We start from the raw sequence: 20,617 nt of genomic DNA, 5'->3' as shown, positions 1-20,617 counted from the left end.
TCAAATGTAAGAGAACGTGGCGACTTGTACTCACAGGCTTCTTGCACTGAGCACAGAAACTCCTGCGGCAAGACGGGCAGGTGACCTTCAGCTGGTCTCCATCGTTGATAAACCCGGAGGTGCACTGAGGAAGATAGAAAGATTATTGACGTCTCGTCCTTTAGACCAGACTTCATGTAAATATGAATATGCATGGTTAGTCTCTTAGTGTTTATGTACAGCATGGTGTGTGCTGTTCACACTGTTGATAATAATAGTAAGTATTAATAGATTTTTACAAAAGAACTTTACAAAAAGACACAATAAATAATATAATAAACATCATAAGGAATGAAGGAAGAAGGGGCCTCAGTTAGTTTCCTTTAAACATCAGTAAATTAAACCTGCTGTAGAAGTGCTAAAATATATAATGTATTTAGTTTGGTAGAACTTAAAGGGATAGTTTGGGTGCTTTTAAGTGTGGTTGTATGAGGTATTTCTCCATAGTCAGTGTCTGGTGTCATATGAAACTAGAAAACCTGATGAATCCATCGGTACCAACCATGTCAGACTAGCTTTTAGTGAAGGAGGTTAAATAACGCTCCAAACTTGCGATAACTTTTGCTGAGGAAAAACTGTAATGTCCATTTTCAAAGTGTTCCCTTGACCTCTGACCTCCAGATCAGTGAATGTAAATGGGTTCTATGGTTACCCACGAGTCTCCCCTTTACAGACATGCCCACTTTATGATAATCACTTCTGTGAAACTACATTGAGCTCAAACAGCCCAACAGAGCTAAAGATAACCAATAACTGATTATTGATGATATATATGATATGATATATGAACTCACGTGGCAGCACCAGAGGAACTTTGGGTCTTTCATCAGAGCGTGCTCCGTCAGCTTCTTATGAAACAGCTCATACACGTCCAGCTCCAGGCAGTCCCGCAGCTGGAAAAACAAAACATGAACAACATTTATTACATCTCTTAACCATTTGCAGTTGATTTCATCCGTCAGCTATTTTAGATTTAGTCTTAAAACGAAAATGCTTTTTAGTTTTACTCACATTTTAGTTATTTTTATCCTTCATATTTTTAATCACCGAAGTCGTTCGATTTTAGTCAAAATGTTTTCTCTCAATTTTGTCACACTATCTTTTTTTGTATTTAATCTTAGTCCTGTTTAGTCATCACATTATATTACATATATTATATATATATATAAGCATTTCTGTCATTTTAGTCAAACTGATTTCAGATAAAACTTTATCTTATCATTATCTGATGAAAAACAGGTTGGATGATTAAAACATGTAAAAAACATAAGCGTTACTCAAACACCCGAACCAGACCAGACTCGCTAACTTTATGCATTATAGTAGCACAGTTGTTAGGACTGAGACGAGAAGGACGGAGACAAGAAGGACTGAGACAAGAAGGACGGAGACTCACTGAGCGCTGCTGCCGCAGACATTTTGGTAAAGTTTTTTAATGTTTTTAAAATACATTTTACTGTCGTCTTTGTTCGTCAACGATATTGTCTGTTTGATATCGTCACCGTTGGTGTTTAATGACGTCGTTATCGTCTCGTCTCAGTCATGGAAAAAAAGGTCGTTGATGAAAATATTGCGTCATAGTTTCCGTTAACAAAATGAACACTGATCTATGTTTTGATACTAGTTCCCTGTAACTGAAGTTGTTTAATAGAAGTGATTTGATTTGGCTTTCTCTGTGAGTACTGACTTCATATGAGGGTCAACAGAATATACTCATCTATATCACCTCCCTCTGAGTCATTTAAGATTCTTTGAGACACCGGACCGTCGTAGATATGCAGTATGTTCACTATCATGTTCACAGCAGGTTAAAAAACACTTTCAAAAAACAAAACAAATCATATTGCATTTGTTTTAAGACTCAATTAACACAAATTTAAAAGCTAATTGTATCATTTAAAGCAGATTAAATAGATTAGTAAATTACATAAACCCACCCTTTTGTTCCTTAACTGAACCAAAGTTCTGTTATTAATTAAATCAAACATTGTATTAAATCAATAAGATACTTTGCATGTAGTGATATGTAGCAATCATAATTTGTATAATTTAATATTTTACATTAAAGTTTTTTTTCTTTTATCCTTAACTTTAAAGTGAGTTTTCTGTAACTTTTGAAAGAAGAATTAACACGTTATAATCTGACAAATGAAAAGTTTAAATACTGTATGTCTGACATCACCTAATCAATATGTTGACATTATGAGTGTTAAATAAAGTCTGTACTGTATGTAACAACTTCACAAATAAAAAGGAAAATGAAAATAAAAACATGTGAAAAGGTTTCATGACATTATATGTGAAAGAAATGATCAGAATTAATCCTCGTCTGAAGCTAACTCTTCAGAGGGACACTTCACAACTCTCGTTGTAAACAGTGACTACGTTGTGTTTCCGTACCTGGATGTCCAGCGTGGAGAAGTAGCTGTCCAGTTGTTCGGGGTCGTTGATGTCCGGCTCGCTGCAGACGGGACACACCATGTCTCGGATGTGTTTGTCTCTTACGGCGATGGTGAAGTGCTGCCCGAAGCACTCGTGGCACACGGAGCACTGACAGGAAGTCAGGGACTGCATCTGAAACACGGAGAGGAGGAGAAGAACTATAATACTGGTCTAATACTAATGATGGAGGGTCAATTTATAAGAATCTACAGTTTTATTAAATAGAAACACAGTAGATACAACATATCTTGTGTACTTGTATGTGTTTGGTGAATTAGTATGATGTCCTCATTGCCGTCTCATGTGTCTGCCTTGTTCTTTAACCTCTTTTAACAATCCGCCCCGCCGCTATTCTGTCTTTAAGAGGTCGTAGCGCGCTCAGTTTTAAAGCCAGAGTGAAGATACTGGTATCATATGAAACTATAAAACCTAATGAATCCATTGGTACCAGCCATGTCATACTAGTTTGTCAGGAAGAAGGTTAAATAACGCTCCAAACTTACACTACATTATGGCAAGGAAAAATTGTCATTTTCAAAAGGGTCCCTTGACCTCTGACCTCACGATATGTGAATGAAAATGGGTTCTATGGGTTTATTATATTTATATTTATATTAATTACTTTATTTATTTAATGTTCTGTTTAATTTTCCCTTTTATTTATTTATGTATTTATTTTTAATAGCTTTTAAATGTATTTATTTTTGCATTTATTTTTTATTTATTTATTTATTTTTGCATTTATTGCATAAAGAAATATAAATACAAATGTTTAAAGAAATGTTTTAAGAAAAGAATAAATAAAAGTTTGGGGAAATAAATAAGGGGTGACATGCACAGGGAATAAATAAACATTTTAACAGAAAAAAAATAAATAAATACATCAATAAATACACACATTTAAAAATAAATATAAAATAAATAAAAAATGAATGCAAAAATAAATACATTTAAAAATGAATAAAATAAAGATATCAATAAATAAAAGGGAATTAATATAAAGTTAAATAAATAAAGAAGCAATTTAAAACAGAAATATCAATTTGTCACATTTTATCAATTCATCAATGGCTACATTTATTTTTAAATATTATTTTTGCTACATTTAATTTATTTATTTATTCATCTATTTTCTATTTTGGCAGTTTCAGTCCTCCATATAAACTCTGAGCCGTCACTGACCCACCTTGCTGCGGGGGAAGATGCTCAGACAGCAGGGGCACTCGTTGTTGAGGAGACGCCTGATGAAGTCCTTGTCATGCGACTCCTTCACGGCTTGCACTACGTCCTCCAGAGAGTAGGTGACGTCTGGCTCTTGCAGCAACGAGAGGACGAGCTCGCAGCGCCCCCAGCTGGGCAGGTCGTACAGCGCCAGCAGACGCCTGCACATCCTCTGCGGAGAGCACAAACCAGGACTTAATGTAAAAAAAGCATCTTCTTTTCACTACATAAAGACGTGAGGTATGTACAGGGAAAGCCCTCAGGTAGTTCGCCGTGCAGCCTAACCTGTTTGTCCGGGTGTTTGGGATCGATCGGCGGCTCGGGTTGGTCGGTCCAGATTCGCCGGTGGAAGGGCTCCAGGAGAGGACGCTGCAGCAGAGACAAAGCCCCCTTCACCTCTCCTCCGCTCAGCCGCAGGGCCTCCTCACACTGAAACACATCTCTGAAGCCCAGAGAGTGAAGCTCCTTCATCTGCACACACAGGGAGCCAAAATACAGCTACATGTATAGAAACCTGATAACAAGCGGTGGAAGAAGCTGTCAGATATTTTACTTAAAGTCAAACACTAGGGCTGTCAATCCATTCAAATATTCAATTACGATCAATCGCATGATTGTCTTTAGTTAATCACAAATGAACCCCGTATTGTAGAGTGTATAAGCCTATAAGAAAAGCATCTGCTGTTCTGTTTCCTGTTCCTCAAAGCAGTTTCTACTCATTAACCAGAGTCCGGAGGGCCGTGAAACACTCCTACGTATCACTCCCAGCACACCACAGACCGCTTTTGTTCCGAGTTATCTTTCAAGGTCAGAACATCGGGAGACACTCGAGAGACGTCCTGTTTTCTCATATCTTTCTTTCGCCTGTAGAAAGCTGCTCATCATCCTCCCTGCAGTCACTTGTTGAGACTCTGCTCCCCCTTGTGTAGCCTACAGTCTCGTGTCCAATAACAGATTCAAACACATTGTTATCACATTGTGATAAAAGTGTTTTTAGGACATTTTATTTTTGTACTCCTTGAAAATAAAGTTGTAGAGGACATAAGCCCAATCTGTATTTAGTTGGGTGCATTGTATTGTGTTTGATAAGATGTAATATCTTCAGGATTTTTAACTGTTTTTATGAGAATTTTTCATCATTTTCTCACATTTTATAGATAAAACGATTAATCGGTTATACAAGAAAATAACCAGCAAACTGTGTTTTCGTTGCAGCCTGAATCACGTTTGCATATTCTTTGATCAGTTCCAGATTTCAATAATTAATTGTAGATGATTTAATTTAGCTTGTGTTTAAACAACAGGTGTGAACTTCTGCGGGTAAAATGAAAATAAGGGTTTTGTAGAAAAACATCCTGTATTCAGGTGATTCAGTAGATTTACCCATGTTTTTGTGTCTAATGCCAGGATCAGACTACACGATATTATTGACTGTTACGATGGTCACTATGTCAGATTAGACGATTGAGAGTCAAAAATTCTTGTCGTGACTCAGCCACAACAGACTACACGTCGGTCCCCTGTTCCGACAACACACACACTCCCGGCAACGCCGTCTCTAATATACGGGCTTACCGGCGCTCAAACCCCCCCCCGGGCCCGACCATGTAAAGGGGCCCGCAATAAACAATAAAAATATAATTCACAGGGAGAAGCGAAAGCGGGCGCTCAACAGGATGCTCCATGCGCTGGTGTTTTTTTACTCCGACACAACCTAGGTTGAATATCCTACTGCGAGGTCCGGCAGCAGTTGAAGGTCCGATGACATCATTCTGCATAATAAGTAGCCTCTGTTTACAGCTGTGTGCGTCTGTGCTTAGCCGGTCAGATTCACGGCTGTGACGGAACACGTCGTGGAAAGCAAAAAAAATAAAAAATCAAACATGCTAGACTTTCTGTTGGGACGTTGTGAGGCGTCCCAGACGCGGCGTCGGTTGTCGTGTACTACGACAAACCACACGAGATAAAACAATGGACTGTCACACACGACACTCATTTATCGTTCCCGATCCGAGTGGACACCCTACGACGGCCGGGTCGGGCTGTAATCGGGCTGATATCGTGTAGTCTGAACCGGCCATAAGTGACTAATGGGGACAACAACTTCTGAAGCTGGACCAGTATTGAGGGATAGCGATGTAGCTGTGAAACGAGAAGAACGTAGGGAGAGAGGACGAACCCGCCGGTCTATGTGTATTCATTTTTAAGTTGTTGTTCAGCACTTGTAGTCTACTGGTAGGTTGGTCTTTGTGGTATTTGTCCCGCCCCTCCTCCACTGTGATTGGACAGCTGGGTAAAAAGTGACAGTGATGAGCGCAGCGTTTTACCCAAAGTTGAACGGAACAGAATAGACGCTCAGCGCCTCGTCACGCTGCTGGTGTAGCAGAGCGTAAATACGCTGCTGGTGTAGCAGAGCGTAAATACGCTGCTGGTGTAGCAGAGCGTAAATACGCTGCTGGTGTGGCAGAGCGTGAATACGCTGCTGGTGTGGCAGAGCGTAAATACGCTGCTGGTGTGGCAGAGCGTAAATACGCTGCTGGTGTGGCAGAGCGTGAATACGCTGCTGGTGTGGCAGAGCGTGAATACGCTGCTGGTGTGGCAGAGCGTGAATACGCTGCTGGTGTGGCAGAGCGTGAATACACTGCTGGTGTGGCAGAGCGTAAATACGCTGCTGGTGTGGCAGAGCGTAAATACGCTGCTGGTGTGGCAGAGCGTAAATACGCTGCTGGTGTAGCAGAGCGTAAATACGCTGCTGGTGTGGCAGAGCGTGAATACGCTGCTGGTGTAGCAGAGCGTGAATACGCTGCTGGTGTGGCAGAGCGTAAATACGCTGCTGGTGTAGCAGAGCGTAAATACGCGGCTGGTGTAGCAGAGCGTAAATACGCTGCTGGTGTGGCAGAGCGTAAATACGCTGCTGGTGTGGCAGAGCGTAAATACGCGGCTGGTGTAGCAGAGCGTGAATACGCGGCTGGTGTGGCAGAGCGTAAATACGCGGCGCTCCCATTACAAAGAACTCAAAAAAAGAAAGAAACATGGCGGTTGCTTGCCATTCCCTTGGCAGTTGGCTTGTCAATAACGCGGTATTGCCATATTGCAGTTATTGCGACTGCCCCACACCTCGCCAGAGTTCAGAACGACACGTCTCCTTGAGCGAGAATCTTTCCATAATGTTGTCAGACACTAATAATAACAATCAGAGCCTGTCGTGGCACAAACCAGCACTTTGAGAGGACGTAAATGACCCAATAGGATTACCATTTCAGAAATTGTTGTTGCTACTCGTCAGTTACACACAAAGACATGTAAAAATAGGGTCCAGGTTGAAAAACACCACCTTTAAGCAGTAAGTTTTAATTCCCTACCTTGATCTGTCTGTCTCTCAGCAGCTGTCTCACGGCTCTGTCGGTGTCTCCTCCCGCCGACAACCAGGCCAGCTTGGCCTCAGCTCTGGACAGCTTCACACCTCCAGGTGTGGTGACACCGGGACCGCTCTGCTCCGCCTCCTCTCCGTCTCTCTCCACCATGGGATGTATCCCAGAATCCCCTGCTCTGTAGTTTAGCTGGACAGAGGCCGCCATGGCGCAGATTTCATCCAGCAGGTGAGGCAGCTCTGACGTCAGCCAATCGCAGGGGTTCGTGTTGCTGCTGCCGCCGCACATGCAGATGGCCGCGTACACCTCCTCGGCGCTGACGCCGCGCTTTTCTGCTTCCTACGACAGAGAAACGGGGTGAATCTCCATGTTGGTTCACATTATAATACTGTGATGTTGTTACTTTCAGACAGAGCTAGAGCAATTAGGCCATTAATTGGCAACTATTTTGAATACTTGATTGATCATTTAATTCATTATTTAAGCAATTATAAAATCTATTGTGAGGACTGCATTTTTTTAGTTTTATGTGATGGTAAACTTTTGGACATTTGCAGACTACACCTGGCTTTTGGTAAATTTTATGGCCATTTCTCCACAACTTTCTGACATTTTATAAATCCATTAATCAAGAAACTAACCAGCAGATTAATCGATAATGAAAATAATTGTTAGTTGGAGCTCTACTTCTAGCAGCTTTAGAGTCAGGTTGGTGCTTAAATGAAGTTGTCTAAGTGAGAAGATAACTATATGATAGGTTTATTATTTAGCTTTTAAAATGTCAGAAAATTGTGAAAAAAGAAAATCCAAAGATTCAATTTACAATATTATAAACCTGAAAAATGCAACTTTACAACAAATTCTCACATTTGTGAAGCTGAAATTGTTTTTTGGGGCATTTTTGCATCTTTTTAAATAAATAAAAACAATTATTTGATTATCAACCTTGATGACAATTAACTTTGTTGATTGATTTTTCAATTAATCAATTGGTCATCAACAGAAAATGAAGGTGCAGATATATTGATATATTGTTTAAAAGGAGCAGTGTGTAGGATTTGGCGGCATCTAGTGGTGTGGTTACAGATTGCAACCAACTGAGTCCCCCTCCGCTCACTCCTCCCTTTCCAAGACCGCGGTAATGTGAGCCGCCGAGTGCAAAACCGTGGACGACGGCGGCTGGTGGTACTCGCACTCGGCGACTCACATTACCGCAGTTTCACAAGCGTGTCGGAGAACTACGGTGGCCTTCAGGTCTCTCTCTAGAGAGTCAGAGTTTGGTTTATTCGTTCTGGGCTACTGTAAAAACATGGTACTGGCTCCCTATGTAGATATGAACGGCTCATTCTAAGCTAACGAAAACACAACGATTCTTAGTTTTAGGTGATTTTACACTAATAAAAACAAAGTAATGGATATTATATTACATTTCTGCTAATAGATCCCCCAAAATGTTACACAATCTGTTCTTTTAAGTCACAACATATCATGATTCAACCTTCTCAGGTGTGAGGATTTGCTCTGCTTTTCATCGTCTTACATTTCATAGTAAACTAAAATCTTTAAAGGTTTGGACTTCTGGTTGAGCAAAAAGACAAATCTTTTCTAATGTGACCTCATCACAGCGATCCTTACTGCCCTCCACTGGTTACCGGTGAGATTTAGAATTGATTTTAAGAGTTCACCGTTTGTTTTTAAAGCCTTGAATGGTCTGGCTCCTGCCTATATATCGGTGATTTGCTGACTCCCTGTGAGCCTGATCGATGCTTGAGATCCTCTGGCAGGAGATCCTACTAACGGTTCCAAAAATCCAAACTTGTCAACAAAGGTGACCGACTGGGCTTTTGCCGTCCGAGGCCCTGAGCTGTGGAACTCCCTCCCTGAGGATCTCAGGCAGGCAAACTCAGTATCTTCTTTTAAATCTCTTCTTAAGACTCACTTTTATATTATGGCTTTTTCTTAACTGATGGTGCACTGTTGTAACTATTTATGTGATTTTATTTTGTATTCATGTGATTTTATTTTATATTTATGTGATTTTATTTTGTATTTATGTGATTTTATTTTGTATTTGTGATTTTATTTTGTATTTATGTGATTTTATTTTGTATTTACGTGATTTTATTTTGTATTTACGTGATTTTATTTTGTATTTATGTGATTTTATTTTGTATTTATGTGATTTTATTTTGTATTTATGTGATTTTATTTTATATTTATGTGATTTTATTTTGTATTTATGTGATTTTACTTTGTATTTATGTGATTTTATTTTGTATTTATGTGATTTTATTTTGTATTTATGTGATTTTACTTTGTATTTATGTGATTTTATTTTGTTTAGATTTTAAGTTCTGGGTGTTAATTATTTTTTATCATGCTTTTATTGGAAAGCACTTCGTAACCTTGTTTTGAAAGGTACTATATAAATACAATTATTATTATTAAAGTTTCATAGACCAAACAATTAATAAATTATTTGAGCAGATCTGCAGAGTTCATTGTTTTTCACACACACACACAGTTTCCCTGCTAATTCCTTTAAAAAGAAACCCGTAACGTTCCAATGTTTCCCGGGTTAAGGTTGAGATGTATTCCGCGTTGACCTACTCTGATCTGGTGGACGAGATAGAGGCCATCCTCCCTCATTGTGTTCTGTCTCTTCGCCTCCATGTTGAGTCTGGGCTTCGGTTGGGGCCTCACAGCCAGCTGGGGTTGATCTTTAGCGCTGGACGGAGTCTGCTGGAGAGACAGGGGCAGAGAGACTCCAGCAGAGTCTTTACACGCCAGGTTACACATCTCACACACCACAGTGGGACTGGTGTTTACGTAGGTGCAGAACTGGCACATCCACTGTGATTGATGAAGAAAAGACAAAGACAGAATGATACATGTTAAAGGTGCAGTGTGTAGGATCTGGCAGCTTCCAGCGGTGAGGTTGCAGATTCCGAACTGAAACTTCTCCCGTGCGCCAAGACGCAAAAACGTGAAAGGCTCCCTCTAAAGCCAGCGTTTGGTTTGTTCATTCTGGGCTACTGTAGAAACATGCAATGTCTCTTCACTGTGCGGCGAGTGACCCGCTCTGTATGTAGATATAAACATCTCCTTCTACCGTAACGAAAACACAACGATTCTTATTTTCAGGTGATTACACACTAAAGAAAACATGCTTATTAATGTTATATTACATTTCTTCCAATAGATCCCCCTAAATGTTACAAACTGTTCCTTTAAATAGACAAAACTAGACACACAGGTTTCTCTGTGTCAGGTTGGCTGACCTTTCAACCGGGTGTTGTGACGTTCTTGGACAGAAAGAGCGAAGCCAGTAAAATAGTCCGTGGGACGGCTCGTAAAGCTCTGGGTAGTCGGCGGATGCCTCTCTCATTCAGCAGCCTTGCTATGTCTGTATAACGTTGCACTACGTTGTCTCTCATCCCGTCATCCACCGTTTTTTTCTTTCTCACCGCGGACGGCCAGCAGCTCCCGCCGTACCTCGGAGTCTCGCCACACATCCACACACGTATCTCTCTGCTCTCAGAAGTAGGCGGGGTCACGCGTCATCATTACGTCATCAGCTACACTGCGCACGTGTTATACCCTGTGGTCTTAATGCTCAGGCTGATCGGAGTCTTAAAAAAATTCCTGAATTCGGATCATGATCCGGATCGCCACCAAAATCTAATGGATTGTTCATTGTGCCACACCCCACCCCTCCGAAAAATGTCATTCAAATCCATGACGAACTTTTGGAGTAATCCTGCTAACAGACAAACCAACGCCGGTGAAAACATAACCCCCTTCCTAGGTCTTTGGCCTTGGCGGCATGTGTCCGGCCCCCTAACGGTGTCTGTCTGCTGTTTGCTGCTGAGCAGGTAGCGTACAGAGGGCTTTTACAGCTTTTTCTCTGAGAACGACGCTATGAGAGCGGTGAGAGTGAACCAGAACAGTAAAGTTGAGGGTCGGACAGATAAACAATGAGCTGAAACTCACTGTAGCGCTCCGTAAAAGCCAAGAGGAGCTGCAGATTCAGCTGATCATTCTCTGTAAGTTCATCACTATGAGTGACCTCTTCCACATTTAAAGGATTGTTGTTATAAAAAATACTTTAACACAACGCAGAAATGTTCAGTATGAACCCCAAAACCCCCACCGTGTTAACCTCTGGACAAAGAAAGATTAAATGAGACATGAAAGCTTCGTCAGCCAACAGTGAGACAAACCTTTGCTCCAGAGTCAGACAGAGATCCTGGACTGGACATGACTGGTGCGACAGGTGGACGAGTGGCCAGACGAGGGCGCTCGCACACCTCACAGAGGATGCTGCTGCCTTGATTCACCACCGTACAGCTCTTACACTGCCACTCTGAGGGATCGAGCACAGACGCAACAAACAACTTCAAACTGCTGCTTCATGCTATAACTTTCCTTATGTCATACACCATACCTTCATTTTTCAGGGGTAATTTTGGGGGGATTTATTGCTCATAGTTTAGAACTGCTATGTTTTTAAATACACACAAGAGAATAGGCAGCGCAGCTTTGTTTAACTATGCTCCGAAATTATGGATTACCCGATCAAAAGGTGTAAGAGATGCAGGCTCTGTGGACATTTTTAAACAACAGCTGAAAACCTATTTATTTAATTTATCTTATAACTAATGTCATTCAAAATATTATAATATTTTTCTAACTCTCTCATTTGTATTATTCTTAATGGTCTGTATTCTTAATTTCACTTATATATTTTAGCATATACCGTCCTCTTATCGTCTAATTTGATTGTCTATCTGCTCTTATTTGAATGTGTTGCATCTTGATTTTCTTTCGTAAACCACTTTGAGTTACATCTCTTGTATGAAATGTATGAAAAATGCTCTATAAATAAAGCTATTAAAAAATACAGTGATGTGCTAAACAACATGCAAAATGTAATTTGTTCTTGTTAGTACTTCTAAATTTAGTGCAAAGTTGTATTTTTCTGTTTCTCTCATGTCTGTTTATTTCACTGTTATCTTTTTTTGTGGTGTACTTTATTTCATCTTTATTTAATTTTCACCTTTTAAAGCAACTTGAAAAGTGCACAGCATAAATAAAGTTTATCATTATATATATATAAATACTGATATATGTATATGTCTCACCTGTGTTGGGAGATGTAGGAATGGATATCAGGCTTTCTTGAACAGCGGATGCAGCCGTAGCGAGTCGAGGCCGTTCGCAGGTCGTGCAGAGGACGGCTCGCATCTCGTTCACCGTAGTGCAATGAGCACACTCCCACGGTGACAGAGACGGACTGGAAAACGATAGAAGAACAATACAATTATACGTAAGGGACAATGTACAGCGAGCCGGTCATTGCAGGTACAGGAAGGACTGTAGTCAAGTCCAATTTAATCGAGTCCAAGACCAGGTCCAGTCAAGTCTGAGTCAAGACCAAGACCGAGCAAAATGATGAGGCTAGATCTGTGAAGAACTTTGTGCTCTGGTAAACAACTTAATCAGAAACACATTAGTTACCTCCTTCAAGGCTGGTAACTGATGTGTTTCACCGGCGTTATTTTTTTTTTTGTTGGTTTGTCTGTTAGCAGGATTACTCCAAAAGTCTACGATGGATTTGAATGACATTTTTGGAGGGGTGGGGTGTAGCACAATGAACAATCCATTCCATTTTGGTGGCGATCCGGATCATGATCAGGACTCCCCATCCTGCCATGTGTCGCTCACACCCTACAGCTGGCTGTTGACGAGGGTCTTCTGGCACAGAGAAGTACTCGTATCGGTACTCGGTATCGGCGAGTACCCAAATGCAAGTACTTGAACTCGGTCTGAAAACAAGTGGTATCGGTGCATCCCTAGCGAGAGGGCAGTAGGGGTGCTGTAAAGCGCCGCCTTCACCACAGGCCTTTCCAAACCGAACTAGAGCCGGTAGCGGTTCAGCACTATGGAGGAAAATACGCCTGGCGAGGGCCAGTCAGCGCCGGGGAGATTTTCCACGAGGGGATCCTCCCACACAGGCGCTGCCAAGCAATTATCGCTGTGCACTGGATTTATAACATAGGACAAAACGAGAGCATCACTGCGAAACCAAATGCAGCACAATAATCGTTTTATGTTGATTATCTTGTTTTCATAATCGTTGGAAGCCAAAATCATGATTGTAATGTGATTAATTGCCCAGCACTACTGGATACTGTTCATTACTGCAAGTGTTCAGTATCGACTTTGACCGAGCAGGATGGCAAACAAACCAAACCTGTGACCTTATTACCATTAACCACTGCTCCGATCATTAGACCACACTATTGCCAAATGAAGAAGTGGACCTGACAGTAGGCTTAAAGTTCCTCTTCTCCTCACCTGGATGTTTTGGCTGGTGTAACAATAGTTCTGTTGTGTCCTTTGCGGTCGGGGTGAGAGTGGAAAAGCTTGTCACAGTTCTCACACAATCTCTGGACGCAGGTGGAGCACTGAGCGTGCACAGCAGAAATCCCACAGATAGTGCAGGTCACTAACAAAAAAACACAAAAAAAGCAAGTTAAAAAAAAAACAAGCTAAAAAAACAATGCTGTATTCCTGCTTTAAAGCTGGTTGTAATCTGACATACGTTTGGTTTTCTGTATTTTGTCTCTCTTGTGATTGGCTCGGGAGGGGTGGCGGTGAAAGAGGTCATCACATGCGTCGCAGAAAGGTTGATTGTCACAAGACGGGCAAACCAGAGACGAAGAGGCACCACACAAATTACAGTCAGTCGCTGCAGGAGAGCCTGGAGAGGAAGAACAAAAGTAAGACAGTATTTGTATTTAGGCTTCTAGGTGCACTAGAGACACGTTCAACGCACAATAAACTTATAAACTCCAACCTAATAATATTTAGGGCTGCAAGTATTTTCATTATTGATTAATCTGCCGATGGTTTTCTACATTAATCGATTAATCCTTTGGACATTAAAATGTCAGAAAATTCTTTTAATGTCTTGTTTTATCCAAAAACTATATTCAGTTTAATATGATAAAAAATCTCCATATTTGAGAGGCTGAACTTACAACCTAAAAATCACAAGATGCGTTTATAGCAGCCCTAAATATTATATATAAAACTGACATTCATACAAATTCTGTTAACTGTTTATATCGCACACTGACGAAGAAAGAGTTCAAGAGACCTGTAGAGACTGTTTAATCTCTTGGTGTCTTTCTAAAGCAGGTGCTGAGGTGTGGTGGCAGCTCACCTGTTGATGGTTTCAAAGGTTGTCCTCCGGGGCTCTGAGTGGGTTTAGGTGGAAGAGACGGAACCTGAGGTTTGTCTGCCTGCTGCTGCTCCTCTCCAGGCAGGACGACCACAGGGTCACTCACCAGCTTATCCTGAAGAAACCAACATCACATCAAACACTCTTTACACTTTTAACATGCAGCAGACAGAAAAAAATAAATAATGACTGAATGAAGACAGATGATCATAGGTATGGAGGATGGAACCTGCCAAAATCAAAAATAAATGAAATATTTATATTATATTTATTATAATCAATAAATAAATAAATAAATGACTCAATAGATAAATAAATATGTCATTTTATGTAGCAAAAATAATATTAAAAATAAATATAGCCATTAATTAACTGATAAAATGTGACATAAATTGATATTTCTGTTTTAATTTGCTTCTTTATTTATTTATCTTTGTATTAATTTCCCTATTTATTTACTCTTCTGTTTAATTTTATGTTTTATTCATTTATGTATTTATTTTTATTATTTTTGCTTTTATTCATTTATTTTTGCATTTACCGTTTTTTATTTTTGCATTTATTTTATATTTATTTTTAAATGTATGTTATTATTTATAATCAATCTATGCAGTCTGACCCCATGATGACACACATATAATAATAAGTCAGAAATAAAAAAATGTATAAAGAAAAGAATACAGAATAAATAAGTTTGGGAAAATAAGTAACGAGTGAAATGCAAAGGGAAAATTGTGCAGAAATAAATAAATACAAACATTTATTTATATATATGAGGAGATATATTAAATAAAAAATAAAGCAAAAATAAATAAATAACAAATTCTAAATAAAATTCATAAAAATAAATACATAAATAAAAGGGAAAATTAAACAGAAGAGTAAACAGATAAGGGAATTAATACAAAGATAAATAAATAAAGAAGTAAATTAAAAACAGAAATATCAATTTGTCACATTTTATAACTTAATTAATGGCTACATTTATTTTTTGCAGCATTTAATGACATATTTATCGAGTAATTTATTTATTTATTCATTTATTTTAGATTTTGGCAGGTTCCGTCCTCCATCCAGTGCATCGATGCTGAAAGACTTATAATTACTTATATTTAAGGATTTGTTTTATCTAGTTTTTCTACTGTTCATTATTTAACAATTTTTCATTTTTCATTTTTCCCAGAAGACATTAACACACAACTTTATTGTCTTAGATTAAATTCACTATTGGCACTTCATATAAAATCCACATTTCATTAATACTAATGCATATAAACAGCTGATTATACGTTCATATATATATGTAATTTCTGTTCCTGTATCAGATTTTTACAGTTTAATAATACATTTCGACACAGATACGAGTGTACAGCCACTGGAAACGTTTGTACGGACCTGCTGGGTGATGAATGGGATGACATCTTTGAAGTTTTCTGGGTGAGGATGTGTGCCCTAAACAAACAGAGATATGAGACATGGAACACAGTGGATGTCTTACACAAAAACAGCTAAAGTATTCAGATCAGATGACTGCTTACAAACAAATACGAACCTTAATGAGCATGTCCATCTCTGTGCGTAAGGTCATGACCTCCAGCGTCACTGCAGCAACTTTTGCAACGTCTGGTTCGGTGACTTCGTCGGGGAAACTGAGGCCATCTATCTGCTGATTGGTGTAACCGTACAGAAACAAGACTCTCCGGCCTCCCTGTGGACGGAAATGAGGATAGAAATATTTACTCTCGATTGGTCGAGTACATGGATGACCTTCAGACACTCTACAAGAAAATCCTTATTCTCACCAAGAAACTTGAAAGTTCAACCAAAGTTTTACAGTAAAATCCACATGAAAAAGGGAAGATCTGCACCAAATGACTGTTTAAGGCAGAACTATGTAACTTTAGCTCACTTTCACGGCATCTACAGTGGTTCTGAAGACGGGGTTGTTGTGCTTGACGCTCCTCCAGTATCTGGGCCTGGCGGGACTGGTCAGGTTGCAGCCGTACTTCTCCAGGATACTCAAGGCCTTGACCAGTCTACTCAAAGACTCCAGGACCTGAAGTAGAGACAAAATTAATGTGAGCAGTTAGTAATGTCATTCGTTGCTACCAGGCTGCAACCTACAGGTTTGAAAAGTGAAGCCAATGTTGAAGTGCATTAAACTTGCATTCTTTCTACCAGCCAGCAGGGGGCGACTCCTCTGGTTGTATAGAAGTCTATGAGAAAATGAGCCTACTTCTCTCTTGATTTATTACCTCAGTAAACATTGTAAACATGAGTTTATGGTCTCGATCACTAATTTCAAGTCTTCTTCAATACAGCATGATGTTCATTTAGGAAATGATGGTCCCATTTAGAGTCAGATAGACCATAAAGCAGGGATGCTTTGGGGTGGGGCTACCTTGAGATTGACAGGTCGCTACTACGGCGTCGTCCGGTCTGGGAGTTGTCCCCGTTTTTGTGTTATAACTTTAACCCTTTCACAGTGGCGAAGAAAAACGTTACCTCCTGTCTGTTGCGGCAGGCCGTGTTCTCCCTCAACACGGCCTCCACTCCAATGTGTCCGTACTTCTCTGACAAAGGCAGGAGGATGCCGGCCATGGTCTGGACCTCCGCCTTCACATCCTGGGCTAAACCCGAGGAGGAGAGGAGGGACTGGGATCTCCTCAGGACCTCGTCCATCTGGACAGATGCAGGGCTGCTGCTCATTGCTGTCAGAAAGAGGAAGTTGATCAATGAATTGTTTAAATCATAGCAGAACTTTCACTGCTAGAAGGCCGACAAACTGCTGTACGGAACTGGGAAAGAAGATTGGAGTTGATAAACAGCTAGCTAGCTGGCATATAGTCGATCTATGCACTTTGACCCCATGACACATGTTGAATGACAGCCCACTCATTTACACAATGAGACAGAAATGCATAAAGAAATGTACAAAGTTTGAGGAAATAAATAGGGGGCAAACCATGCATAAATATATAAATACATACAATTTAATCATTAATAAATACATTTAAAAATAAATCTAAAAGTATCCAATTAATTTAATAAATTATTAACTCTTGTTTAATTTTCCCTTTTATTTATTTATGTATTTATTTTTATTAGTTTCTAAATTTATTTATTTTTGAATTTGTTTTTTATACATGTATTTATTTTGCATTTGAATGCAAAGGAGAAACCATGCAGGAATAAATAAAATAAATGCAAAAATAAATAAATACATTTAAAAGTTACTAAAAATAAATAAATAAAAGGGAAAAATAGAAGAGTAGATAGAGGAAGTAATAAATAAAGAAGCAAATTAAAACATACATATCAATTAATTTCACATTTGATCAATTAATTAATGCTTACATTTATTTTAAACATTTTTGGTTCATTAATGGCATATTTATTTATTTATTGAGTCATTTATTTATTTTTTATTTTGGCAGGTTCTGTCCTCCATACACCTTGTTGTAAAATAAAAGCACATCAAATGTGTCGTTTTGATGAGCCAAGTTATTCTACACAGTTTGTTCTGCACATCAAACAGGCATGTAGGGGGTGAATAATGATTTATTTTTATTAACTTTTACATGTATTTATTTATTTTAGCATTTATTTATTTATTTTAGATTTATTTTTCAATGTATTTATTCATTATTAAATTGTATGTATTTATTTATGTCTGCATGATTTCCCCTTTGCATTTCCCCCCCTATTTATTTCCCCAATTTTTATATTCTGCTTTTTTTTAATACATTACTTTATGCATTAATGCATGCAAGTTGCTGGAAGGCCGACAACCCGCTGTACAGAGCTGGTAATGAAGAGGCAAACCAAGGCAGAACCAAGGCAAACCATGCAGAAATAAATGAATAAATAAATACATACAATTTAATTATTAATAAATACATTTAAAAATAAATCTAAAATGATCCCTTTAAAATAAAATAAATCAACCTTTGACCCCATGAAACACTTGAATAACAGCCCACAGTCAGAAATGCATAAAGAAATGTAACAACAACAAAAAAATTATATATATATATTATAAATTATAAATGTATAAAGAAAATAATACAGAAATAAATAAGTTTGGAGAAATAAATAGGGGGCAAACCATGTAGAAAAAAAATTAATAAATACAATTTAATAAATAAAATAATAAAGAAATCTAAAATATTAAAAAATAATGCAAAAATAAATACATTCTAAAAGTTTATAAAAATAAATAAATAATAAATAAATGCATTTAAAATAAGAAACATTTTGTAAGAAATATTTTATTTTCTCTCAGAATAAATAAATAAATAACCGTGTGCATTATTATTATTGTTGTTGTTATTATTATTGTTATTATTATTATTATCTTTTATTTACTTATTATGCTTATTTTTACATGTGACCCCTTAAAATAAATTATTATTGTTATTATTATTATTATTATTATTATTATTATTATCTTTTATTTACTTATTATGCTTTTTTGTTTTTTACTTGTGACCCCTTAAAATAAATTATTATTATTATTATTATTATTATCTTTTATTTACTTATTATGCTTTTTTTTTTTTACTTGTGACCCCTTAACATAAATTATTATTATTATTATTATTATTATTATTATTATTAAACTTATAATATCTAGCATTTATTTTAGGAATAAGCAAAGCAAAGTACATACTGATTAGGATAAAGTCTCCTCAACAGTTTCGCTTTTAATTCTTCATTATGACGACAGTCGGAAAGTCCTGTTCTAATCACAGTTTACAGTTTACAGAAGTAAACAATATAACATCAACCAGACAACGCTCTTTAGTGAGGTTTCTTAACGATAGCATGCTATTTAACAGGAGTTAACAGGTGTCAGTGGTTAGTTTAGGAGCAGCAGCAGCTAGCAGGCTAGCTCGAAAGTTGAAACTTTAAGTCCCTAAAACAAACATATTATTATTATCTTTTATTTACTTGTTATGCTTCTTTTTTTTTTACTTGTGACCCCTTAAAATAAATTATTATTATTATTATTATTATTATTATTATTATTAAACCTATAATATCCAGCATTTATTTTAGGAATAAGCAAAGCAAAGTACATTTAGGATAAAGTCTCCTCAACAGTTTCGCTTTTAATTCTTCATTATGACGACAGTCGGAAAGTCCGGGCTAATCACAGTTCACAGTTTACAACACCAACCAGACAACGCTCTTTAGTGAGGTTTCTTAACGATAGCATGATATTTAACAGGAGTTAACAGGTGTTAGCTTTACTTGTAGTGGAATATTTCCACAGTGTGGATCTAAATACTTCTTTCAGCACTGATTCATTTTATTTTAAGGGGTCACAAGTAAAAAAAAAGAAAAAAGAAGCATAATAAGTAAATAAAAGATAATAACAATAATAATAATAATATTAAAAATAATAATAATAATAATAATAATAAAAGATAATAACAATAATAATAATAATAATAATAATAAAAGATAATAACAATAATAATAATATTAAAAATAATAATAATAATAATAATAATTTCTTTTAAGGGGTCACAAGTAAATTAAAAAAGCTTTATAAGTAAAAAAAAAAAAAAAAAAAGATAATAATAATAATAATAATAATAATAATAATAATAAAAGATAATAACAATAATAATAATATTAAAAATAATAATAATAATAATAATAATAATAATAATAATTTCTTTTAAGGGGTCACAAGTAAATTAAAAAAGCTTTATAAGTAAAAAAAAAAAAAAAAAAAAGATAATAATAATAATAATAATAATAATAATAATAATAATAATTTCTTTTAAGGGGTCACAAGTAAAAAAAAAAAAAAAGAAGCATAATAATTAAATATAAGATAATAATAATAATAATAATAATAATAATAATAATAATAATAATAATATTTTATTTTAAGGGGTCACAATTAAAATAAAAAAGCATAGTAAGTAAATAAAAGATTTATTATTTTCTTTATATTTTCTGAGTGAAGTATTTTTCTGTTGAGGCTTCAGTAAAGATAATAATATAATAATAAAGATAGTAAAACACAGCAGGCTAACAGGCTAACAGGCTAGCAGGTTAACTTTAAACTTTAAGTCGCTAAAACAAACCTACCTGCTCGATCACGAGCTGCGACGGTTCTTCCGAGCTCCGGTGTGAACGTGGACAGTATTAATGTTTACATGAGTATAGATAGGTGTTTTTAATCCGTATCAGCGGAGTGTTTACCTGCTCTGTGTTCCTGTCTGCTCTCTGAAGCAGCACTAGCTACTCCACTGCTAACAGCTCTGAATGCGGAACT

The 20,617-nt window shown here is 37.4% G+C and overlaps 1 protein-coding gene across 1 annotated transcript in view; it reads right to left on the bottom strand.

Moving 5' to 3' along the window:
• Positions 1-20,617, bottom strand: part of LOC119480377 (E3 ubiquitin-protein ligase RNF31-like) — a 26,725-nt gene extending 6,108 nt beyond the window's left edge. The window contains exons 1-17 of the mRNA XM_037756533.1: positions 20,431-20,617; positions 16,828-17,033; positions 16,232-16,378; positions 15,875-16,030; positions 15,718-15,774; positions 14,305-14,437; positions 13,681-13,839; positions 13,434-13,584; positions 12,218-12,369; positions 11,297-11,439; positions 9,684-9,926; positions 7,065-7,412; positions 3,988-4,173; positions 3,668-3,874; positions 2,440-2,613; positions 834-932; positions 35-124 (exon numbers count right to left, since the gene is read on the bottom strand). Of these exons, the coding sequence (XP_037612461.1) occupies positions 35-124; positions 834-932; positions 2,440-2,613; positions 3,668-3,874; positions 3,988-4,173; positions 7,065-7,412; positions 9,684-9,926; positions 11,297-11,439; positions 12,218-12,369; positions 13,434-13,584; positions 13,681-13,839; positions 14,305-14,437; positions 15,718-15,774; positions 15,875-16,030; positions 16,232-16,378; positions 16,828-17,031 (2,649 nt within the window). The 5' untranslated portion in view covers positions 17,032-17,033; positions 20,431-20,617. The remainder of the gene's footprint in view (positions 1-34; positions 125-833; positions 933-2,439; positions 2,614-3,667; positions 3,875-3,987; positions 4,174-7,064; positions 7,413-9,683; positions 9,927-11,296; positions 11,440-12,217; positions 12,370-13,433; positions 13,585-13,680; positions 13,840-14,304; positions 14,438-15,717; positions 15,775-15,874; positions 16,031-16,231; positions 16,379-16,827; positions 17,034-20,430) is intronic.

Source organism: Sebastes umbrosus, chromosome 21 (genome assembly GCF_015220745.1).
Source record: "Sebastes umbrosus isolate fSebUmb1 chromosome 21, fSebUmb1.pri, whole genome shotgun sequence".
Classification (NCBI taxonomy): Eukaryota; Metazoa; Chordata; class Actinopteri; order Perciformes; family Sebastidae; genus Sebastes; species Sebastes umbrosus.
This window is presented reverse-complemented; position numbering and strand designations above follow the sequence as displayed.